Below are 27,057 nucleotides of genomic sequence, written 5' to 3'. Positions count from 1 at the left end.
TAACTTTTGTACACAGCTTTATTTTTTTCATTCACACACACATTTTTAAAGACAGTATAATGACTCAAAGCTGTGTCACTGTACAAATTTAAACATACATATTTTACCACAAAATTTTCGAATTTCGAAGATCTTTTCTGCTGCAAAAAACCAAGAAAACTCAACGACTTTGAGTTGAACGAAAATTATATTCACCGAAGAAACACTAAAATTCTACAATAAAATAAATATGATTTCAATCTACTTTTTTACAATATATTGATAATAAAAGTATGATTTACATAACAATATTCAACGAAATAATGATAAAAATATATTTACAATCGACGTAGATTTTACATCGATCAACAATAAAATTATCAAACAATACCTCAATACAAACATGCAGACTCTTCCAAGGTTGTTAGATCTACCAAGGTTGAGTCTAAAATATCTTGTACTGTCTTCTACCATTGGATAGGTTTAATTAAAACTGATCTAGAGCTTTAAACTTTCCAAAAACTCTCTCACTCACACACAAACGCATACATACACCAACACACTAGTCCAACAAATATCCAATGACATCTGAATTTATTTGGAAATTTGGTAGCAAGGAATTAGTAGCAGGTATTACAAGGTTTCAACACATACCAGCCTATACAGTGGCTGAAATTTGGGAGTGTTTCTCAAAGCAACATTTTCAATCAGTAGACACCAATATTCGAACGATTTCAGTAGACATCAATATTTGAATAACTTCAAATCATCAGAGTATAGTAGCAGGAATGGTTTCGAGTAGTTTAAATATTAAAACATTGAATGACATCCATGCAAACACATAAATGACGGGTTGTATGAATGAATTATTCTTGATAATTCCTTGGACATATTTTTCAAGATCCGGTAACTGATTTTGCAACTGTTAACTGCATTTTGTCATTGACTGGGGTCTGGTCTGTTTAGGCATAAAACAGCCACATGATGAAAATAGCAGCTACCCATAAGAAAATTTTGGAAACGAATGGATCCTCATCCAATAGTGCCATTCCACGTCCAGCTGAAATCAAACAATAATAGTATAAATATAGATCTACTAACCAAGTAAACTTGACATCGATCAACAATCAACCGTTTAACATCATTTGGAAAAACTTTTCAGAAATACTAAACCTGCATCATTCCATTCACAATCCCTCCAAAATGCTATGTACTATTTCACCATTTCTCATCATATTTTGTATAACTTATGCGAATAGTTTATAGTAACAAACATTTCTCATGGCATAGTTTACACACATTAAACCAAATTTCAAAATGCAATACTCCAACGTTGAATTAAGATTCGTAAAGATATAATATACAGAGTGTAGCAGGGAAACGAGAATTTTCGAAATAGTGTAATTTCCACAAAAAAATTATATAACTATAGTAGAATAATAATAGAATGTTATGTATTCATAATCAGTGATGGCTCATACTAAAACAATCAAGTGGGACAATAGCTATTTTTGATTGAAATAGTGACCACATAGGTTAATTCTTTTTCGTGATCACTAGGAAGTCAATCAGGTTCCAGTATTTCATATACGGTAATGTACATACTTGAATCATGTTGTCATATAGACCAAAATATTTCAATAACGTGTTTAAATAAAATTATAGAGAAAAGTTAGCATTAATGCTATCTTTTCTCTATGAAAGAATAAAGCAGATCTACTATACACTCACCATTTACAAATTAGTGTAGCTTTTTTAACAATTAATTCACAGGAAATTACATAGCCTTGAGCATATTGTTATAGAAATACATAGGCCTAGGAATATTAACCTCTAAAAATAACATTCAAAACAATTCTTTGTATGTCTCGAACACGGAAAGGTATAGGCTACTACATTTTTGTACTGAAAATTCAAGGTTAGAAACCTTACAATCTTAATAATCCGTGAAAAGTCGGCGGCCTATCGTGCAATATTTAGCTTGTGGACTACAATTGCAAATTTGGCAACACTGTTACATAGACTAAATGCTATATAGGATGGGACATTCAGAGTTGTGCCCTCATACTGCAGCGCGTATTAACTCGCTGTACAATGTTGCCACGTTGTAAGGTACCATATCGATGCTCGCTTGGTTCAATGATCGTAATAGATGGTACAATCGAGCGATCGATGATACATTGATCGTATTTCTTCACCAGCGGCAGCGGTGAATTTGAACGATTGATACCATTTGTCTTGACTTTTTACTATTAAAAATAATAGTAAGATCTGAAAATATCAAACAAAATTATTGAATCCTTTTAATTATTGAATTTTCTTTAAAATTACAGGGAGGACAGTGCCCAAGCGCCTCCCTGCTGTAGTCGCCCCTGTCATCATTCCACTTATGTTCTTACAATCAAAATATCCAAAAGTACCTCTTTACTTTTCAGGATGAAACCGGAAAGATGCGCTCACATTCAGTATTCACGGCCTATTATAAGTGGTGAAAGGAAACGAGAAATTTTGAAATAATGTCATCTCCACCAATTTAATTAATAAGACTTGTTTATTACTAATGAAATGGCATGTATTCATGATCCTACAATTCCAAAATTGCCTCTTTAGGCCTATCTTTCAAATTTACAAAAGAAAGATGTAGTATCATTCCGTGTTTGCAGCCTGTTGTGACAGACATGAAAACTGGAATGAGTGTTGCAAATATTGGGAAATTACAATGAATTAGCTCAATTTTCTTCTTGAGTTCGTGTATTGTTGTAGGACGTGTAAGGTGTACCTTTCCTGAGATATCCCCACAATGATAATAACTTAACATCAAACATGGTAATGTCGTAAAAACACTCTAAGCAGCAATTTCTAGTTCGACACTTTTTTAAAAAAAATGCTTCTCACCACTATTGCAAATTCAAAACCAGTTCAATGGTCCATGATTTCTTAATGGCAATAATTTCACATGAATTTTGAAAAATTTCAAATATCTACCGACACAAGAATACGAGATGGACATCTTATTATTCTGGTTGGGAATTTTCAATTTTGTATTTCTAAGTTTTTCGAAACAGGCCTCTTTTCTTTTTCTAGAGCATTGAATTGATTCAACTTCAAATGCAATCCACGATGAGAAGCTTATCGAGAGCGGCGCAACGAGTTGCAAATTCAAATGTTGGCGGGAAATTAGGTAGTGACACCAACTTACCTCCATGGGATGGCCTCTGATGAGGATGGTGATCCCCAAAGTTGAACGAAGACGTGACAAACCCGAACGGAAACGCTCCGATCCCGAAAGACATGTGGAAGCCCCCATCTCCGAACCCGAATCCCGGAAACCCCTGTTCACAAACAAATTTAATGAAAATTACCAATTTCGACCGATGCTATAAATTACAAATTAAAGAAACATTTTAAATTTTTTTCATAGTACAATTATTCTTTGAAATGTAAACAATATTAGCAAACTATGAATTAGTAATATCATAGATAATATAGAATAAGACGATATCTCATGGTATAGGACGTTTATGTTCTAAATTTCACTGTTAATCTATTAGAAAGAGAGGGGATGAATGGTTACCAAGAGAAAAAGAAGTGATGAACTTGGCGTACAGCAAAAAGAAGAAAATGTGGTCTGATTTAATATGGAATTGGAACCATTCTTATGCAAACTCTAAACCAGAAATGTTTTGAAAATCATCTTTAGGATTTTCAAGGAAAAGGGTGGAGAATAAAGCCTTGAATAAAGCCTTATAGACTTGTATGTGCCGTTCTTACACTCTCACCCCAAAAAACAGTAATAAAAGACAGTAGTCGACAGTTAGTAATCGGCTCAAGTTAACAAAATGGGATATACCATGGGATATCCTCTAATGCTATCTTTTCTCTATAGTAATATCAATTCAAAATGCTTGCTTGTAGGAGACCAATTCCAATTATGACCACCACAATTCATTCAAGACACTTATTGACCTCCAAAACAAGTCAATAATCCACATAGTTTACTTCATATTTTTGCCTAAACTACTGTACTCATGTATCTGAGCATAAATGAAATCTTAATTTTAACTATTATTTATAATATCATTAATAAGGATATCATTTCGTTATTATTAATAATTAAATAAATTACCATTTCTTAATTTTATGTAAAGTTTTTTTTGGCAAATACATGTATCTGCAATGTATCTTCAATGTCATTTGCTTACATATTATCTTCATTATTACAATTTTTCACATCTTCATTACCACTTTTATTGATATTCACCAAACCATAGTCATTACGAATTATTGTTATTCACTCAAGCCAGCTATACTGATCTTCATCTGATCTTCATCTCAATTAATAAAAATCAGCAATATAGATCTTGATGAATACTTACTCCGTTATTTTCCGGTTCTGTTCTTTGGCCAGGAGGACGGGGTGGGACTTTATGTCTGCAAATATAGATAAAAAAAGAGATTTGATTTTTTGAACTACATGAATTGCGCATAGAACTAAAATATAATAAAATTGCGGTATAAAATAACTCTAGTAATTATTGTTCAATTTTTTCCATTGTAATTCATGAAGACATAAATATAAGGGTATGATCACATTGGATGCGTATGATTATGCATGACCAAGCGCGCAGATGAGAAACAAAATCTGGAAAGTGCAATAGGAACACTCACACTGAATGCGTGCACTTGCTGGTTGCGTTCAATCTAAGCAACTACAACCAAGTCACAACGATTTTCAATGCCTCTTTCCATATTTTGTTTCTCGGCTTATGCATGATCTGACGTGCTCTTGCACATACACGCATCCAATGTGATCACGCCCTAATGTTCTGTCATCAAATTTGAAACAATACAATTTGTCCAACGTCAAAACGTTATCACAATATGGACTTAATCCAATCACTTTATGCAAACAGAAGTGGCGTGGCCAAACACCACTTCTGTTTGAATTGAATCATATAAATGTATTTATATGGAAGTTATAAAAGGTCAGCGCCACGCCACTTTAGTGTGAATTACGCCTGAAACTTCTACCAAGTTGTATAATAATGTTCATTGATTGACAGTCAGTAACAATGGATTTCCATTCTGCTTCGATGGTAAATTTACTTCATCCATAATATTGATGATAAGTGGAGGGCTTGCAAAATATCAAACAATATTTTAATTTGAAAATTCAAATTTCTAGCTTTATTCAATTCAAAATTACTCATAAATGAAAAGAATGTTTTACGGCTAACATTCTACAAATTATGAATATGCTACCTGCATAATTTCGAACATGAATAGGATTCAATTGCAATTCATTCAGAACTAAAACATTACAAGTAAATATTCTACAATGTATAAAAATATACTCTTTCCGTTGATTAAAGGTTTTAAATTAAAGCTTTCACTCACTGAGAGTAGAATATTATTTCTAGTTACTCGTATCTCATTATCCTCAAGTGAGACAAGATTCATTGAATTACGTGGTCGTGGGTTCGAATCCTACCGGTACGTTCGATCATTATTTCATCAAATCATCCACGCATAAGCTGAAAACTAATTTTCATCCGAAAAAATAAAATTGACTTGTCTCAACTCCGCCAATCTTTGCAATAAAATTAATGAAGAAAATAGACTCGTAGTCTATAATAGACTTGTCTTAATAGAAATTAATGAAGAAAATAGACTTGTCTCAACTCTGCCAATCTTTGCAATAACATTAATGAACGCGTTTCGAAAATAATCCTCTCTGTTTTGAGCTACAACTCAAATCTGTTCTAGCCTCTAATATTCTTCCAACAGATATATTTCAAGATAAATATTTGTAAAATTTCGGATCCTTAAATAATGGAAAATCAAGTTTGATAGGGAAGAGATTTTACACCTTTTTTCTTCTGGTTAATTTGAATAAGCTCACCTCTCTTACTTGACAAGATCCATGCATATTTTAAATATTTGTTAATCAATGAAACTATTCTATAACCATTGCGATTGATATCTGAAAGATGTGAATCATTTTCATATAGAATTATCCAGTAGGCTGAGGTTGGCCACTAGAACATGCATGATACACATGACGTCGTACTTCCTAGGTCAAAAATAAAAGGCAGTCATTCTATTCTATTCTACATTTCGTCATCACGGCGAAAGGCTTCGAACAACATTTTTTGAGGGTAGGTTTTTGTATCTCCGATTTTTTGTTACTTATTTTTCCCTCGCTGCTCTATTTGATGTTAAATTATTTTTCTATCATTACAATTTTTCATTAGCCAGTGGTTTATTTATTACTTATTTTATGTAAGAAGCCTCTCGCTGATGACAAAGCATGCATGTTCTACTGTTAGTGGCCAGCCTTAGCCTACTGGATAGTTCTCTATAAAAGTAATTTTCATCTTTCAGATATCGATCGCAAAGGTTATAGAATAGGAAAGTTTTATTGATCAAATATATAATATGGAGCTTGTCATCAAGTAAATTAGGTAATCCTACAAGAAAGTGATGTGTTTTTGACAAAAAAGATTTGATGGACTATTACAAAGATTACATAACACAGATATTTTTTTCCTTTTTTTGTGTAGATGAGAAGTTGATATTGTGGTAATTATTCATATTGAATGAAAAAGACTAAGAAATTGTCAAAAACCACAGGTTTATTGATACTTAGAAAGACCGGTTTCGGTTATTACACCATTGTCAATCTATGATAAACTGATAAACTGTTTAAATCAGAGATTGACAATGGTTAATAACCGAAACCGGTCTTTCTAAGTATCAATAAACCTGTGGTTTTTGACAATTTCTTAGTCTTTTTCATTCAATAACACAGATATAACATAAGTTAATTTCATAATGCTTAAGGGAGAGCTGAAATCAGATTGTAGGGATATTGATAGACGAACCTGGGATCCTGTTGCTTGGTGCTGCCTCGGCCGTAGAGAGGAATGACCTTTTCTTCGCTGATGGCCGCCTTGCAGACCGGGCACACCTGGCGTGTGGGCCTCGTGTCCAGCCATTGGTGCAAGCAAGGCCAGCTAAATATCAAACAAAATCGCCAAAACTGTCATATTCAAGTCACAACTTTGATAGATTGACAGTATTTATATGGATTTAAGTGAAATTTTTAATATTTTTGGCGATTGTGAAGGAAGATTTTTGTTTGGATTTGTATTTTGAAATTAATTAATCTGATAAATTCAAAATTGTAGTAGATAAATTTTTTTTGGACTCAAAATAGTGTGTGAATCAAGTTATTATTTTTACATAACCTCTAGACTGTGTATTCCAAATTAAGGTTTAGAACAGTTTTGGGCGAATGCCTGTTGTTTTTACCTGGATTGTATTTGTATATGAATGAAAAATAAATAGAATTAGTATCACAAACTAAACACAACACTAAATTGTTAATTAATCACAACATGCACCAGGCCAGCTGAATATCAAACAATTTAAATGTTAACTCCAATTAAACTGTCACAACTTAAAATGAATATAAATGATAGATTGACAGTAACACAAACTGCAGCACTAAGGGCGATTGCTCAGTCAAAGCTTAAACTGACCTTGATCAGCTGGGGGCTCAAACTAAAAAAGAACCACTTTATGACGAACGAGACTTAAAATGGATTTTCCAGTTTAAACAGAGACTGTGCAAACGGCACTAAATTGTTAATTAATCATAACATGTCCTTAATCCACATCCACACAGAGCAGACATGTTTCATAAAATTTATTTTGAAATTGTCATTAAACATAAAGTTTTGAGTTTCACTCAAATGACAGATGACATTTCATTTCTTGAATTATTTTTAAATCTAAACTAAAGCTGAGTTATACCAAAGTTTATCAACAAAATGTTTATTTTCCGTCCTTATAGATTCTATTAGATTGAACGGAACTTGACAAACACTTATGTTCATCATGTGTATGATAAGTTATGTTCAATATAATCTTATAATCTATAAGGACGGAGAAATAAACATTTTGTTAATAACTTTGGTGTAAACGCAGCTTTAGTGATGTACATTGTAAGATTACTCAACAGCCGTCCGTGGGAGCAATGGAAAAAATATAACCCTCCCAATGCACCAGTCTCTCAGCAGCAAAATTGAAATCGAGAAGACCTCCAGACCTTTAGATTCATTATTTGTTTTATTCAATTAGTTATATTTTATTTGTTTTTCTGTGAAATAAAAACATATTCTATTCTATTTGTGACAAAGCAGGTAACTGACCAGAAGAGATGACCGCACATGCTGACGACAGCATCTTTGGCCGTGTCCAGGCAGATGTTGCATTCGAAAGTGCGGTCGTCCTTCTCTTCGGGAGCACCCTCCTTCTCCCTCCCACTCTTCGAGGGCCCCGCCTCACTGGCTATCACCATCTCAAATGCTGCAAACAAGTCACTCATTTCAGGGTCCCGTTACATAGGCATAATAGTATAATATAAGTCACCTAGATATTTATGATCATAGATAGTAGATCATTTACAGTCATCAAATATCTCAAATGCTGCAAACAAGTCACACTGCAATGCACATTTTAGAGTTCCATTACACAAGCTTAACATGAAGTCGTCTAGGTATTCATGATCATAGCTAGTTGATCGCTTACAGTCATCAAAACAGTCTAAGGTCTTCTATCGAATATTTGCATATCTTTAATGAAAGAAAAAGACTAAGAAATTGTCAAAAAACAAAATTTCAAACTATTTAGACTATTTCAAGTTAATCAGCCCAGTAGATCAGAAGTGATCAGATGAGTCATTCGTGAATTTTCTGTCTCGTAGGCCTAGGTATAGAAGCCAGTTATTTCCTATATTACTTTATATAGATTGTACGATTTTGAATATTAAAGTCACTAATAGTTTAGGAGTTTTATTCATTTAGTTCAATTCGTTGAATGTGATAGCTACAATTAGATGATTAATGACGGTTGGTCTATAGGCCTACTCCCTAGAATGTATTAAAGATACACCCATGAAATACATGAATTATTCGGTAATTAATACAATGTCAGTGAACTATGAAACTTGCTTCATAAAAATTTAGTTTCTAGCCTTCATGTGTATAATATACTATTAAAACAAATATGAATAATCTTATTAAAAGTTGAATAATCCAGTAATTAGGATTCTCTGTAACAACATGTAAAATGTGCAGATTTATCATATTTTTTCACTGATCTCGATTTTTTACGTTTTCATAGACAAGTTATGATTATAAATAAAAAATTGGTATCTAAAATCAAACCTACAGTAGCCTATTTATTATACTCAAGATATTAGTAAAAACACTTGGTCAAGAAGGGTCGGGGACGGCTTTGCTCAAACTTCAACCAGTAGTATGAATGATTAACTCAATTCAATTTAATTTTATTCAATTCATGACTAGTCTTTACACTGGATAGATGTCGTCATAGAAATTAAAAAACATGAAGAATGGATTAACTCAATAATTATTACAATTACTATTCTAATACATTCACAAGACTATTGGACTTTATTCAATTCTAATTAACGATTCACTTGAGTGGATAAGTAGCCCAATCGCGAAATACGAATTAACATATTGTAGCTCACCAAGCTTTGTCAAGCAATATTATCTCAAAAAAATTATGATTAATCTAACAAATTTAATGTTTTATCTCTGTTTTCTAACATAAATATTAGTAACTCAAGAAAAATTTAATGTAGAGCATGATGAAATACCGTACAGTATATCAACATACTATTCATTTACGCCAAGTTTATCAGTTTCATAACGCTAATAGCTAAACTTATGCCATCATACTTTTTGCACCCTCACGTAAATTAATTACTTCTCAAGAGTTTAAGTTGACAGGAAAATGCAATTAATAACAAAAGCATACAAGCAGCCTTCAAGCACTTGAACCTAGCCAACTAACCCAACCATATTTCAACGAAATACGTATTACCGCCACAAGTATCTTTGGATATCTAAAAAGTAATAATTTGATTGAATCAAATATGTATTTGAATTTATAACATTTAAAAAGGCCAAATTAAGGTAAAAAACATGACAACTCACAATTCAAAATTTCAAGGCTACGAACTAGATAATTGGTATTGTTTTGGGCGATGTCACTGATAATTACTATCAACAGATAAGTAAACATATCGACAATCTAACAGATTCGGTACTTACCAAGTTGTTTAATTTCTTTCCAAATCTGTTGAGTTTACATAAACAATTGTTCGAATAGTAAACGATAAGAAATTTAATGAGAAATTACCATAATGATGAATATTATCAGGGCTTCGTCAACACAAAAATCTAACCTGCTGATACCACTGCCTTGTGAATAATTATTTTTAAGCAATGACGTCACGCACCGAGCTGTAACGCTGATTGCAAGGCACTGACTTTTAATAAGGTGGTAAAATTTGAAAGTTATTAAGGCTAAAACTACTATACTCAGACATTAGAATTGATTTATGTCATAGTCATTTCACTCTAAATACAATTATCAATTTATAGTATATTGCGAAAATTATCTATTTTCAACACATTCTTCCCCAAAAGATAATCTAAAGTTCTAACTTAGTTATCAACATTTTAGATTTTTAGTATACCGTACGGTAAAGGACGTCAAAAACCCAGTTACCGTACGTGCAACTATAGAGGACCACAATAGCAGTGGAGAAAGATAGAAGAGCAATTCTCTGTTCTGCCACTGACTTCAAGGAACAATGAGTTATATTATTTATTTATTCCATGAAAACATAGAAAGGCTCACAGACAAATTCCAGTAGGACGAGCCTTAATGGCATGATAGTATAACATTACAATTAACATAGGTACAAAAAAGAAAATAATATCGCACTACGCACTTCATTAAATATTTACGATTTAGTTCAACTAATAAGATTAGAAGAGAACGATTTTGGGTTAGATTCCGAAAAGTCAGTAAAGGGCTATAGGATGAAAGATACATATAATTATACAAAGAAAGAAGAAACATTGGAAAAAAGAGTTAGTAGAGCTTAAAAATAATATTTTATTCATCGATTGAGCAGCATAATTTTTCACAAGATTTTTTTGAATGTATTGTAGCGGTCATAGAAGGGGTCAAATAATGGGTTTATATAGTCTATTGTGCAATTTCATTGTTCTATTTAGGTAGGAGTTGGAAAGGTGAGCGGTTCTGACAAACGGTATTTGAAATAGCATATTAAGTCTTGGTCTATTGCATGGAACATGAAAATTTGACAAATTGATGAAATCTGGCATGAATATATTAATATTTAGAATTTCATATAATAACATTAATGCTCTAATGGATCTTCTGGTTTTCAATTTTTGGACTTTAAATGTTGACCTTAAGGTTTCAGTGGAAAAGCTATTGGACAAAATGTATTGTACTTTTTGAAATAGAGGTACCTTTATAATTTATTTTGAATAATCTCCAAATCATTAACAACAGTGCTCTGTGATGGCTCCCAAACAAGTGCTGCATAGCCTACTCTAGTTTGCTCCTCACTGTTATTAAATATTCAATATGACCTCACATCTAGTAAAGGGCTTACAATTACGAAAGAGAAACCCTAGTGATCGATTGGCCGAATTCATGACATGAGTCAAATAATCTCTGTATTCAAGTGCTGGGTCCATCAGGACTCCCAGGTGTCTCATACTCGTTACACTGTCCAGAAAAGTATCATTTATTTTATGACTATACTGTAAAGGATTTTTTTTTTTTTGGCGGGTAAGGATCATGAACTTGGTTTTTGAAATATTGATTTCTAATTTATTCGCTTTACACCACCTCTGAACACCGTCGAAATCCCGCTGCAAGAAGGCACAATCATTAATATCAGATATAGGTTTGTATTGTAGACCTGACATCATCAACAAACAGCAGAATACCGGACTTTTCAATGTAATCAGGAGGATCATAATTTATTAGTAATAAAAACAATAATGGGCCAAGATTTGATCCCTGAGGGACACCTGATGTGTTGGTGAAATCAAAAGACGACCTCTGATTATTGAATAATACATAAGATTTCCTATCATAGAGATAACTTTTAAAAAATGTAATAAGACTTTCAGAAAGTCCGAAACCTCTCATCTTATTTAAAAGTACTTTGAAATTTACTGTATCAAATGCTTTTTTATAATCTAAATAAATTACAGCGACGCGACCTTGTACACCTAGCTCAGAGGAAACAGATTGGGAAAACTGCAGCAAATTAGTAACCGTCGATCGCAAAGGCATGAACCCATGTTGAAAAGGGGAAATTACAGGCTTTACGTGATTGAATACTTTACTGAAAAGTATATATGAATCTTATTAAGAATTTCATCCACTTTCCAACTATAGTAATATACAGTACTTATTTAGTCTGTAGGTCTGTAGAGTCCTCTATGAGCATGGGTATGATTTTTATTCCTTAGAATTTTACGGAAATACCTAAGCCACAGACTACAGACATTCTTTGCTTCTTGATTTATCTCAATCACTGGAATATCATGGGCATCATTTCTATTCCATATGAAAAAAGACTTTCTCAAACAATAAAGGGATCAAACAGAAAATAATTATTTTATTTGAAGCAAAAATCAAGCAGGTACAAAACTTCTCAACCTTTTCGATTCATCTTGTAATAAATAGACTAGAATCTAAACTATATCGTTCTAAAGAACATTAGATTTTTTTAGAAAAATAAGTCTATATCATTCAAATAAAAAGATTATCATTAAATAATATTATATATATCGTTTAACAAACAACAATAGAACTTTTGTGAGCTACATTTTAAAAATCATAATATTATATTATAAACAGTTCAGTAATAAAATACAACAAACGAATTACAAGAAAGCCTACACTTTTCTGTCAGAATCTATAAAAATATTTTGTGATTTATTACAAGTTGATAGAAAAATATTTCATCTTCCGATACACAGTATTTGAACATTGAGCATTGAATCACGCTAAAAATAAATCTCCAGAAGAAGAATTAACAGACTTTCTATTTGTGCATAAAGTGCTGTAATAATAATAATATGTAAGTGTTCGAATATTCTATAAGATACAGTACTGAATTATATTAAGTTAAAATAAAATGATATGGCACTTTACACGTATTTCGTTAAAGATTCAAGATCCTAGAAACAACCATAGAATCAATATGTATATTTTTCTATCATTATGAAGGCTTCATCAAGGTGTGTGGCTATAATATCAACACACTCTAATAAGAATCTCAATCTTAGAAATGTAAGACTAAAAGAAATATAGTTCTATGAGATCCTTTCTGTGTAGCCTCTTATGAGTGGGAAAACCTATTGCTATCAATATATTTTTTTATTAATTATAGTTGCTGTACACATTACATTAAAACTTTCTTTGCTGAAATATGTGAAGGAGTTTACAATGTGCATTGTGAGAAACATATATAGATTTATTAATTAGTGAATCAAACAAGAATTCACAACATTTAGTCACTCCAAACATTATATCATCCAATGTAGTTGTACTTTGAAAATTGCTCAATCCAACAATAATTCATAAAAAAGCTTGAAATTTGATTAATATAGATTAGCAATATGATTATACAGTAATAGCTCAAATGTTTGATAACAATAGAATGAGAGAGTTAAAAACAAAAAATACGAATATTCAATATTTCGTCCTATTAAAACGAATAATATCTATTTAACACATGATGAATATAGATAACATACAGAATTATGATTATAGATATAATCGGAGGTGTTCTATCAAAAGGCAGATTGTGAGTGATTTATAATCAACAATAATAATTATTATAACAACTAATTGAACAATATTTATAAAATAAATTCACCTAAATTTAAATAACAAAGCTCATGAAGAGGGTCGATAATAAAGGGCTTGCTATAATATATTGATGATAATGGCGAGTATATAAAACATGAGCAATGCATTCTAGATTATATCTAAAGTATATCTCTGGATTTACTTACAGTAGAATATAATCTAGTCTATCTAGAGATATACTCTAGAGATCAAAAAACAGCAACACATAGTAAGCAATCAGTGATATAAAAAACAGTAGAATTGTGAAGAAAATGAAAAGTCTCATAATTTCCTTGACAGTGTTGCTATCTTTTGAAATGGATCGTTGAAACGAGTAGGAAACCATGGAACGACCATTCTCCTCACAGTCAAGCCAATTGATCAGACTTATGTCCGACATTTTCTTCCTTCCAACCGAACTAGGTCTCAGAAATCGATGACTATCGTCTCTGATCTTCGGTAAAATGTTCAGAATTAGGGCGTGTTTTTCCCTCTTCATGAGCCAAGGGTGTCAATTATGGGGGGCGGTCGTTGGTGATGTTGACATTTCGTGTAAAACCTGCGAAAAAACAATGATTATTTATTATTTTCAAATATTATAGTAATCGATTAGGGATATTATCCATAGTGATATTAACGAGGAAACACTTGAACAGAAGTACGTACAACTGCGTTAACACTTATAATTGACCGAACGGATAAACTAGATGAACAGAAAAAGGGATACAAATATAAATTGAGCGATCAATACAGAATAATAAGAGAGAAATGATTTACTGTAAACATTACCAATACAAATCACGTGATTACTGTAGTTTGAATTGATGGATGGGGAAATCACATCCCGGTGGAATGAGATTTATCATTCTTCACATTAGCCAGACACAAGCTCATGTATACATCTTCCTCAACAAAATATACAAGGAAAATACATTAAATCAAGTCAACATTACAAGAAAATTCAATGTAACATATATTCCACTTACTGTACAAAATATAGACATATCACAAAATCATTATGGCTTTGACAGAGAACACTTTGAATCCAATTACTAATTCTGACCAACATCTGCATTTTTTGAAAATTGTTCAGAGAAGTACTATTTACATGATTAATTAAATTTTCTCTCGACATTTCATACACATTTCAAATTCTGTGTAGTAACGTACCTCAAAAAAACAAGCTAAGAAGAACTATTCATTGATATTACCTATTTCATTTTCTGCGTTAACAAAACCATTAGTAGATATGGCACATTTTCCCCATTGATTGAAAATGTGTCTGTGTCTAATTGCTGAATAAATATTTTGATTTTTGTAATTTTCGAACATTCCGTAATGAACATTTCCCCATTGATTAAAGACGTGTTTAATTACTGAATAAATATTTTGAATTTTGCCACTTTAAAACGTACCTCAACTCAAGGAAAATTTGCCCATCGATTGAAAATGTTCCTGTATTTAATTGCTGAATAATTATTTTGAATTTTGTCATTTTCAAACGTACCTCAAGAATGTAAACTTTTAAACCATATTAAACCATGTGTTGACAATGATCAGGTTTTGTATGTTGAATGAATACCTACCTCCAAAATACAGGCCATACTCCAGGCCTGCGTGGGACAACTGCCTTTGCAGAACTGGCCGTTGGTATTGGTGAGTTCAGGAAGGCCACGCCAATCTGACTCCTGCAGCTGCTTGAAATGGCGGGAGAGAATGGCGCTGGTCTGCGCATGCGTCTTATTCAGCAGCTCGGAGCCACCCACGCGAGCAGCCATCATTAGACGCGCCCGCAACAGGAACCCGACCGGCCACACCCATTCCTGTTCAATTTATTTATTTATTCAACAGAGATAAAAACACATAATCAAATAAAATGAATGGAAATGGAAAAACTAGCTTATAGCACTTACTATTCCATTTCCGAGTTTTTATTGAAAACAACTCAAAAAGAGGTTTTGATTCGTCAGCACTTTCAAACACAAATATTTTTGGTCCCAGAATAATCACAAAAAATTAGAATTTAGAATTTTAAAATAGGAAATGAATTTAAACACTGCATTTTAACAATTTTATACTATCACTACAAAGAATAAACCATCGAAAAGGATTATCAATATAATCTTGCACACGCTATAATTCTCTAATACCACATCTACATGTTGGCACAGTCGCTGGCCAAGCCTGCAATATGACCAGTGCTCAATGAAGGCCAGCGGTAGCCAGCGTTGGCAAACCACCCATCCACACATTGGCGCTAGTCGACATTGGCCTTCATTGGGCAAATGAATTGATTGGCTAGTACAAAACAAAATTACTATCAGATAAACAAAAATGAAAATAAAAATTATCAGTAAATCCTCAACATAAATAGCTTTAATATTATAAAGGGAGGAATTAGCTTATACATGTAAGTGATAGAAAAAACAATTTGCGCATTATCACTTGTGAACTAATGACCTGATTAACTTGCAATTTCACATTAAGATTCTGAATTTACCGAGGATGTATATAGGTTTATCTTCATTCTTATTGATCAATCACTAATGATGATATACTTTTCCTCTCATCATCAAGTTGAATAAAAATACATGTCGATTGAATACTGCATATCGGTATAAATATCACGAAACAAGAATGAAACAGTTGGAATCTTAGTACGGTAGTTCGAGTTGAATCCAGAATGTGACATCTTTGAAGACATGTCACAACCACTTATTCTCATAAACAGCTTGTAAATAGATGAATAAGCACTCACATGAAGCGTAACATCAAAATTGGATTGGAGACATAATAAATCTTAAGAATTGAATATCATTTGATACTGAATGATCCAACTGAATCTTTAATCTTTATTAATCTTAAGCCCGGTTCCTAGGACACTCATTGAATCTATGTTCAAACTATTTGTTAATGATCCATTAGATTATGGTGTCCTAGAAACCGATCTTTAACAATTCTAATTGAATTTAATCTCTGTCTTATTATACATATATAGTTTGATTAATAGAAAACTTGAGTTTCAATGCATCATCGCGACATTCAAGGCATTGAAACAACATTGAGCTGAAAAAGCAGATCAGGAGATGATGAGTTGATACTGACAGGTCCCTGATGGTAGTTGAAGCCATGCGCCACCTTGGCATCGTTTGTGTTGTTGTCGTTGTCATAGTCGCCGCAGTAGGCCCAGTCGTGGGGGTCGAGGGTCTTCATGCCGAGGGGCCCAAGCAACACCTCCTCAGCCACCTGAAGTGCCTGCCACGCGTTCTGCGCATTGAACAGCTCGGGAGCCACTGCCATCGCGATCGGGAAGTTACACCTGTTGGCAAAGTAGGGTAATAGTCATAAATAATTGTAACAGTAATAAAGATAATTAGTAATACTGGTAAGTGTTTGCATATAGAAAAGATAGCACAAGAAGATATCCCATGGTATAGGTCTTCTAAGTTCCAAATTTCAAGCCGATTTTTGATAACTCAAGCAGATTACTGTCGACTATTACACCATAAACTTAATCCCATTATTGCACACATAACGCACACTCAGCAGTATCATTTTAAAAACCAATAAAAAAGTAGTGTATATATGTTTCAACATTATTATAATAAAACATGAGGTAGTAATTATAAATTTACATTAAGCGCGTTGAAAGGGAGATAACAAATGATGAAGATTGAGGTTTTACTATAGAGAAAAGATAGCATCAGTAGATATCCCATGGTATAGATAGGTCTTCTATGTTCCAAATTTCAAGTCAATTTTTTGTTAAGCCGATTACTGTCGACTACTGTCTATTATTACTGTTTTGGCATTTGAAAGCGTAAGAACGGCACAGTATGAGATACTACCAGCTATAGAGACTATAGTCTCACTTACTTGAAGAATTGTGGTTCTAGATGAAATAGTTTCTGCAACTGCTGTATCTGGCCTTCAGCCAGATATTTATCATACTCTAATTTATCTATAATATTAAAGAAATAACATGGACGGGGTAGTAAATATACTTATTTTGATTTTTATTGATCAATTGATTCTTATTTCAGTAATCTAACCAAATGTTCAATTTTAGATACAAATTTATGTGAAGATAAAGACCCAAACAAATATTGAGTACATCGAGTGGAGTCGTGTGTCGATCTAGATGCGAAAGATCGCTCTAGATGCGCAGTTCAAAATCGCTCAGAGACCATATTTTTTGCTATGATTTTTCAACTACAATGAAGATTATTCAAGTAATTTTTATAAAATAATAGATAATTATTCTATTATTGTATATGTATTCAATGAATAATTCGTGAACTTGATAAGATGATACTTTAAATTTTCATCATAGAACTATAAAACTATAATTCAATTTATTTGCTTTTTCAAAGGCCCTTGCGGGCGGAGCACGGGTTATACTTGCTCGTTTATAAATAAAGTGGATATTTATCTCAGTTTTGATCGTGTCCTAAATTTCTTCTATTTGTGGTTCAAGGACTCAGAACAACCAATGCATTATCTACTACCAAAACTGAACTTTTTGTAAAACTCATTTCACAATGATCACATTTTGATACTGCTTCTATATAAATACACATTATTATTATGAAATGTAAAATGAATAAATGAATGAATAAATAAATAGATAAAGCATTGGTTCACTCACCAATTACAATCAAAGACAGAAGTACAGTAATAAAGCATATATTTTCAACACAAGTGTCAGTTGCTGTGTAAAAGTGATATTTTCATTTTATTATTACCTGTGAAAATACATATTCTTCGAAATGCTTCATATATCAATCCATTTTCCAATTTACCGTATTAATTTCACATTTTCATTTATTCATTTACTTACTCACGTGTTCAAAAATCGTTCTATTAACCTATTTAATCATTCATTCATTCACTCATCAAGTAATTTATTCATTCACATTTTACTTGTAGATTTATTGACCTGAGTTGGTAGTCGGGCCAGCCCTGGGTGGCGCCGAAGGAGTCCTTGTAGATGCCGCGCCGGTTGACCAGTTTGGAGTCGTCTTGTGTGGCCTTCAGCGGCACCCAGAAGTTCTGCTCGAAGTTGGCCGTTATGCGCGCGTCCCACTCCGCGAAGGTCCATGTTGTTGTTGTGCCTAGAACACATTTCAGATAACAATTTGAATTGCAATAAAATCGAATAATATAATATAATATTATATTATAATGTAGAATGAGGCAGAACATAAAACGTACAAAAGTTGTAAGAATCACAATCTATATTCTAAAATCTATAACACACAAGCAAAAGCTATAGTCAATTCTTCGTTGAATTGCTTGTATAGTTTAAAGTTCCTGAACAAACTACTACAAACCTTAATACAAGAACTAAACTTAATACGATTTTTTTTTAAATATTGACAACAGGGTAAACAGCTAGATGGAAATTCGATGAGCGCTACTATTCAAAAATTATTTGTCAGCCCGGGAATCGAACCCGGAACCTTCTAATTGCCAGTGAGGAATGCTTACCCTTACACCAAACTGACAATCTCTGGATAGCAGCGCTCATTTTATACGAAGCCATAGCGGCCAGCCAGTCTACAGATGGACATTACTGAAATTTTGCATTCATATTACAAATAACTTTTGAAAAGTACCGCTCATCGAATATCCATCTAGCTGTTTACCCTGCTGTCAATATATGCAATAGCATAAGTCTTCGGGGTGATTTACAGCATTTAATTTGGATTTTCGTTTGATCAAATTAATTCATTAGCATTTAATAAATGCAATATCTCAGTAATTTCCATCTGAGATGTAAATGTTAATAATAAGAATAAGTTGGAGAAGTAGACAAGGAGAACGGCCAAAAGATTAAAGGAGTTAATTAAAAAGATGATAACCAATAGAAGGAGATGGGTAGATATAATCATCAATTGAAGTATTTTATTTGAATGATCTGTTGATGATTAGTTACAGTTGATCACTGTTTCTGTTTAATTAATCGTATATTCTATTCAATCTTGGTGGTCATGCCCTTACCTATGAATGATTTTCATCAACAACAAAACCAACAAGAAAACTACAACCAACACCAAACAGGAACTTAGAAGCTTTAAAGAACTCGCTCACCATCCTTATTAGTGCGAGTGACGCCTGCATGAGGGTAGAGTGATCGCTGGTGGAGATCGGCGAGCCATCTGACAGTGGCCTTGCAGAGGCCGACCAATTCAACGGCTGACCCATCACGGGGCGTGGCCGGACGTCCCCGGGTGCCCGCCACCTCGCTCGAACCCATCTTGTCCATCCAGGTGCCGCAGTTCCACTCGTTGCCACCGAACACAAAACCTGGCAAATATAGATTAATAGATGAATGCCTTAATTACTACACTTTTAAAAACATTACGGTGGCCAATAACGGTAAAACATGAATGATAAACATGTGTACGATGATAAACATGCATAACATGCATGTTTATCATGCACACACACATCATGCACATTTTTGTCATCAGCGGAATGCTTCTAATATAATAGACAACCAATAACAATAGGAGTGATCCGTGGTCTAGTGGATAGAGTGCCTGCGTAGCAGCAGATCCCGGGTTCAAACCCTCTCAATACCAAAAGCTTTTTAACCAGATCACTCCCGTGTTATCGGATGGGCACGTTAAACTGTCGGTCCCGGCTGAAGTATGACAGTCGTAAGGCCCATTAACGGCTTAAATTATATATTCAGGCGGTGGGACCTTCCCGCAAGGGACTCCCCACCAACAAAAGCCATACGAATTTACTTTTTTTAATAACAATAAATAAACCACTAGAAAATTACAAATTATGACAGAAAAATAATTTAACCTCAAATAAAAGAAAATATAAACAACAAAAAATTGGAGTTAAAACACCTAACGACAAAAGATTTTGCTCGAAGCCTTTCGCTGTGATCACAGCTGTGATGATACAACAATGTAGGTGGACTATGCATCACGTTAGTGGCCAGCCTTACAAGTATTGTGGACGAAGTTGAGGCAATGAGAGCCCCTCTTCCACTCCCTACAAAGTGTCAATGGTAAACGGTGTTTATAAATTTGTTCAAGGTCTATAAATACAGGTCATGACACTAGTGTTCCTTATGGAGCGGCCATTATGTGGGGTCTTTATGGCGGTACATTTGAAATTCCAATCTTCTCATAAACAAAATCATGCATTATGTTTTTTTAAACAATATTCTGGTTTACATAATATGTAAATTCAGGTTTTAGATTTTTTAATAATGAAATTTCAATAATAAATGGTTCAATAATTTATTTTTTATTGTTAAAAATATATATATAGCGTATGGCATTTTGAGAGTACGAGATAAGCGCTAGAAGTGAAAGGCTGTGTTCTGTGAGCTCCGTGTTTCTTTATTCGATTAGTCAAGTTTTTATTAGGTGAGATACAATCAATTTATATAGTTAGATACGTTACTGTACCCTGTTTTTTGTGAGAGTGTATCTGAAGCTCAATATGTAGAAAACGTTATATTTTCTCGATATGAATAGAATAGTGACAATGTTTGAGGTTAGAATCCACAGAAGAAGAGTATGCTAGCAGGCTGAACGGGAGATTAGAAATTGGACTTTGGACCTTGATTATACATAGCTCACCATGAATTTCCATTCAACTACTGTCATATAAAACTGAGCCAAAATTCTTATCTAATAAGTTTCGTTGTTCTATAGCTGAATAATCTTTCTGTTCGATAAAAACGAAAAATAGTGAATAATAGACTAATATTACAGAGAGGTGTATTGATAGAACACTACTGAATTACCATCACGTTTTACTAAATTTCAATAAAATGGAGAAGAAATTGGACGAGATTCTGAAAAAACTAAATAAGCTAGATGGTTTGGAAACAAAAATTGACAATATTGCCAGCAAATTCAATGACGAAATTGAAACTTTGAAGAAACAAGTAGGAGAGCTTAAATCCGAAGTGCAATTACAGAAAGAACGGGAACAAGAGGAATACAGAAGAAGAAATATAATAATATTCGGTATTAAAGGCGGTAACAATTATTGGACTCTAAGAGAAGAGATAATGAAGATACTCAAATATCTGGATGCTGATATCAGAAACCAGGATATGGAATACTTAAAAAAGCTGAGCAAATCAGAAAGCGATGGTCCAATTAGAGTAACGTTTACGTCGTCTTTCACAAGAAATAAAATACTCAGGAAAAAATCGAATTTGTCAAAGGAAGGGAAATATAGTTATATAAAGATACAAGAAGATCTCGACTTTAATACTCGCGCCGTCAGGAAAGAATTATCACACTTCATGTACGATTTTAGGAAAGAAGGGAAAAAAGCTTATCTCAAAAAAGATAAGCTACTACTTGAGGGAAAACTTCTTGGTCTTGATAATTTGAGAGAAAAGTATAATAAAGAAAAGAAAAGACCTAGAAGTGATGGAGACTCACCCACCAAGATTGACCAAAGTGTGAACACAGGACGACTCGGGAAAAAGAGCAATTATACATTAGAATCATATATAACGGTAGGAGACAAAGGAAATAATCAAAATATGGAAGGATCTTCAAAAAATAAGTAGCAACCACCGATCGGAACGACAATTAAGGACAAGAAGAATGAAGGAAAACAAACGGATGTAAATTTTGGAAACGGCAAGGCTACAAAAAACGCAAATAACGAAGACAACATAAATATAATCACATACAACTGTAGATCTCTTAGAGCAAATTGGAGGGTGGAACAGTTGTTAGAAGAGCTGGACAACATCGAGTGGGATATTATAGGACTCGCGGAAGTAAGGAGAGATGGTGAGCAGTGTGTGATCATGGGAGATGATAGGATGCTCTATCTGAATGGGAATGGTTCTACTGGAGGAACAGGATTTCTGATTAACAAGGTATCAAAAAAGAAAATTGTAAGCTTCAAGCAGTATACACACCGAATCTCTGTGATGATTTGGAAATTACAAGGACACATTAAAGGAAGAATCAAACTGATACAAGTTTATGCACCAACGTCAGCGTCATCGGACGAAGAGCTTGAATATTTCTACGAGGATCTGGAAGAGGCTCTCGAAAATGATACATGCAAATATAATATTGTTATGGGAGACATGAATGCGAAAATTGGGAAGAGCAGGGGTGAAAAATGTGTTGGAAGGTACGGAATTGGGGAGAGAAATGAGCGAGGTGAACGACTTGTCGAATTTGTCGAAGGCAAGAGGATGTATCTGATGAATTCATTCTTCCAGAAACACGAATCAAGAAAATGGACTTGGTTGAGCCCCGATGGAGAGACAAACAACGAAATAGACTTTTTCATGATAGACAAAAAATTTATTGTTCAAGATGTAGATGTAGAGGATGGGATAAATATTGGAAGTGATCATAGGCCTCTGAGAATGGTGATAAAAATCAATAAGAATAGAATAAGATATTACAGCGAACGGCTCACACGACTGGGAACAGTGGACTTGAGAAACCTAGGATTTGAACAAAAATTACAAAATAACTTGAATGAAGAGAATCAACGAATGTGAGGATATGGAGATTATAACTGATAAACTGACTAATACCTTGAGAAAAACGAGACAATTGCTAGGAAACTTAAGAGAAAACAAGAAAAGAAAAGTTCCAAGAGAGATAGTTAAATTGTTAGAGAAGAGAAGAAAACTAAAAAGACACGGCAGAGAAAAAATTGAATTTAGTGAAATCTCCAAACTAATTCGAAGGAAATGGATTGAATGGTCTAATAATAGGAAAACAAAGGAATTAGAAGAGACTTTGAAACTCGGAACAAGCGTCAAAGAGTTTAACAGGCAGCAGCAATTAGGAATGAACACACTGATTTGTATGAAAGATGAGAAGGGAAATGAAATAAGAGAAATAGAAGGGATACTTGGAATAATTTGTGAATTCTATAAGAGCCTCTATAAAAAGGATGAACTGGAAGAAGATAACATGGAACTGAAAAATGGAGAACGCGGCAGGAATGAGTATAGAAACGAAGAATGTCCACCGATTATGGAAAGAGAGGTAGAACGGGCAATTGTGCGTCTCAAGGAGGGAAAAGCCAGGACCAGATAGAATATCGAATGAAGAATTGAAAGCGGGAGGAAAAAAGGTGATAGAAATACTAACAAGGCTGTTTAATCTATGCCTCACTAATGGAAAGATTCCTGAAATATGGCTCAAAGCTAACTTGTTACTGCTCTTCAAAAAAGGTGATAAAAAGGAAGTCAAGAATTATCGACCAATTAGTCTCCTGTCAAGTATATACAAAATATTCATGGCAATAATTTCGCACAGAATAGACGGATATTTGACCGCAGCAACTCCAATCAGCCAGACCGGATTTAAGAAAAACTTTTCCACTCTGGATAACATCCTAGTCCTACAGGAAATGATAAGGAAATCTAAAGAATATAAATTTCCACTAGTGCTACTATTTATAGACTTTGAGAAGGCTTTTGATAAAATCAACACAGCAGCTGTAATACAGACACTTGAAGACCTGGGAATAAGCAATAAGTACTTGAAAATATTCAGATTCATCTACGGAAATATGAAAAGTGAGTTCAGCTTGAGAGGAAAAAGTAGAGTGATGCAAGTGAATAGAGGCTTGAGACAGGGAGATATACCATCAGCTAAAATATTTAACGCAGTCTTAGAAAAATCCCTAATGAAGTTGCAATGGCAAGAGAGAGGCATCAATATCAACGGTGTGAAATTAAATGCCTTGAAATTTGCTGATGATATTGTTATAGTTGGAAATGATACGGAGGAGGTATGCGGTATGTTGAAAGATATGATTGAAGTAACAAAAAAGATTGGAATGAAAGTAAATTTTGATAAATCGAAAGTAATGACATATTATAACAGTGATGAAAATGATAGAGTATTGGTGACTGAGGACGGAAGGATAGAGAAAGTAGATCATTTCATTTACCTCGGTCAGAAAATAGGGAGAGAAGGTCAATGGGGAGAAGTTACCAGAAGAGTAGCAATAGGATGGGCAATGTTCAAAAAGTACAGCTATCTATTCAGATCCAAGATATCAATGGAAAATAAGAAAAAGCTGCTAAAAACGTGTATCCTACCAGCAATTTTGTACGGCTGCGAAACCTGGACTATAAATGAAAAAATAATTAAGAAACTTAGAATTACCGTGAGGTCGATGGAGAGAATAATGATAGGAGTGACAAGAAAAGACAGGAAAACAAAATTATGGATTAGAAATGAAACAAAAATTGAAGATGTAGGCAAGATGATAATAGAAAATGGAATTGGGCTGGACATATCGCAAGGACAACGGACGAAAGATGGACGAAAAGAATACTGGAATGGTACCCACGTAATTTGAGAAGAAGTAGAGGAAGGCCTTCGTATGGATGGGACGAAGAGTTCAGAAAAGTATGCGGCGGAGCGACGTGGCAGAGAGTTGCAAGAGAGAGAAAGGAGTGGGAGAGAATGAAGAATGTATACAAGGAAGTATGGCTGTACAAGGATTGACACACTCGCTTTGGTTGAAAATTTATTTTTATATGGACCTAAAATTGATGTACTCAACAACATCCTATCACAAAAGGATATTCCCCAGCAGCTGCTGATTATTGCCTAATACTGTAATTAATTTTATAATGTTATATAATTTTATTTGAAATTTTGTAATGAACCTGAACAAAGCAATAAAACGGATATTTATTTATGGCATTTTGACACATTTACCTCTAAAATATGAATTATGTGCTCAATTATAATAATTGATTGTCATTAAATTAAAAAAGTCAAAATATAAAACTATGCACATGGACCGGTAGTTTTTATAACTTAATTATTAAAAGATAAACTAGACATTTGGATTAGATAACAGGACCTTGAAATGAATAAAAGATTTAATTTCTAAACCTTTAACTCATATTTTCAATCTGAGCTTGTTATATGGTACTTTTCCAAGAGCAATGAAGCAAATCTGTGTCAGACCTATACATAAAGCAGGCGATAATCTAATTATTAGTAATTATAGACCTATTTCACTGATTAGCAATGTATCAAAAATTTTAGAAAAACTAGTTAAATCAAGATTAATAAGCTTTTTAGAAATTAATAATATTCTTTCTCCTAACCAATTTGGCTTCTGCAAAGGTATAAGTACAGAGTTAGCTGTACTAGAATTATCAAAATTTGTAACTAGCAATTTAGAGGAAAAGAATAAATGTCTAGCAGTATTTTTAGATTTAGCAAAGGCCTTCGACTCTGTTTCCCATGACTTATTAATAAAAATGCTTGAGGCAATAGGTATAAGAGGAGTGCCACTTGAATGGCTCAGATCCTACCTCAGCAATCGACAGCAAAAAACAAAGGTTGAGAACCATATGAGTGCAGAGGGTTCCATGAAGTTTGGAATACCTCAAGGAACAGTTTTAGGACCAATTTTGTATTCGATCTTTGCAAATGAGTTGTGCTCCATTCAAATTCAAGGTAGAGTTATAGCCTTTGCTGACGATACAGCACTCCTTTTTCAAGGAAAAAACTTGGAAGAAGTGTTCCAAACAGCAGAGATACAACTCACAAAAATCACTAGTTGGTTAAGAAATAACTTATTGTCATTAAATTCAGAAAAAACAAAATTTTTAGCTTTTTCTTTAACAAATAGCACAAAACCACACATGACAACAATGAAGCTTCATAATTGTGATAGAAATAGTAACAATAATTGTAATTGCCCACTAATAGAACGCTCTGACAATATAAAGTATTTAGGAATAATAGTAGATGATTCATTGAAATGGAACAAGCACATAACATAATACAACTGCCAAAATAAGGAACCTTATATACAAATTCTATCAATTAAGGCGTATCATAGACAAAGAAAAGTTAAAAACTGTATAATTAACATTAGTTGAATTTCTTTTAAGGTACGGTCTGTTAGTTTGGGGTGCAGCTAACTTCAGTTTTATAGATCCATTATTTAAAACTCAAAAACGCATTTTGAAAATAATGGGAAACAGGGAAATCCGGTTTCCAACTATAGAATTATTTATAGAAAATAGAGTACTCAGCGTTAGGCAATTGTATATATTGTTGTTATTAGGGTATATGAAAAAACATAAAAACAGGAACCATATCATAAATCATAGCCATAATACTAGAATAAGAGAACGTTACAATCAAGAAGTACCAAGAATGAATACAGCATTTGGGCAAAGATCACTAGGATATTTAGGGCATATTGTAGGCCCTAATAGAATACCATTAGAAATCAAAGGAGAGGAAAATTTCAATGGCTTCAAAAGACAAATTAGAC

General features: G+C 33.4%; 2 protein-coding genes across 5 annotated transcripts in view; both read right to left on the bottom strand.

Annotated features, from left to right (window-relative positions):
- On the bottom strand, window positions 1–10,285 carry LOC111056393 (E3 ubiquitin-protein ligase RNF185). Of its 4 annotated transcripts, none has more exons than XM_022343759.2 (6): window positions 10,128–10,285; window positions 8,196–8,352; window positions 6,864–6,995; window positions 4,356–4,410; window positions 3,179–3,311; window positions 1–1,039 (listed from the first exon to the last, which is right to left on the bottom strand). In XM_022343759.2, exons 2-6 carry the CDS (start codon window positions 8,342–8,344, stop codon window positions 942–944), a joined length of 567 nt encoding a protein of 188 aa, XP_022199451.1. In that variant the 5' UTR covers window positions 8,345–8,352; window positions 10,128–10,285; the 3' UTR covers window positions 1–941. The 4 variants fall into 4 exon arrangements, with proteins under 4 accessions (XP_022199451.1, XP_039293096.1, XP_039293098.1 ...); XM_039437162.1 differs by having other exon boundaries at window positions 10,011–10,133; XM_039437164.1 differs by lacking the exon at window positions 10,128–10,285 and adding an exon at window positions 9,781–10,036.
- Window positions 10,286–12,508: 2,223 nt separating this feature from the next.
- Window positions 12,509–27,057, bottom strand: part of LOC111056404 (glycogen debranching enzyme) — a 59,283-nt gene continuing 44,734 nt past the window's right edge. Inside the window, 5 exon segments of the mRNA XM_039437161.1 lie at window positions 12,509–14,326; window positions 15,354–15,590; window positions 16,873–17,086; window positions 18,707–18,881; window positions 19,861–20,076. Of these exon segments, the coding sequence (XP_039293095.1) occupies window positions 14,279–14,326; window positions 15,354–15,590; window positions 16,873–17,086; window positions 18,707–18,881; window positions 19,861–20,076 (890 nt within the window). The 3' untranslated portion in view covers window positions 12,509–14,278.

The sequence above is a fragment of the Nilaparvata lugens genome, chromosome 10 (assembly GCF_014356525.2).
Source record: "Nilaparvata lugens isolate BPH chromosome 10, ASM1435652v1, whole genome shotgun sequence".
NCBI classification, from domain to species: domain Eukaryota; kingdom Metazoa; phylum Arthropoda; class Insecta; order Hemiptera; family Delphacidae; genus Nilaparvata; species Nilaparvata lugens.
This window is presented reverse-complemented; position numbering and strand designations above follow the sequence as displayed.

Coding starts and splice junctions, on each gene's coding strand:
- LOC111056393 (XM_039437162.1), bottom strand. CDS start 10,098: ATGTTTACTTATCTGTTGATAGTAATTATCAGTGACATCGCCCAAAAC. Junction 6,996..8,195: donor ATGTGCGGTCATCTCTTCTG/GTCAGTTACCTG, acceptor TTTGATATTTAG/CTGGCCTTGCTTGCACCAAT. Junction 3,312..4,355: donor CAGAACCGGAAAATAACGGA/GTAAGTATTCAT, acceptor GTTTGTGAACAG/GGGTTTCCGGGATTCGGGTT.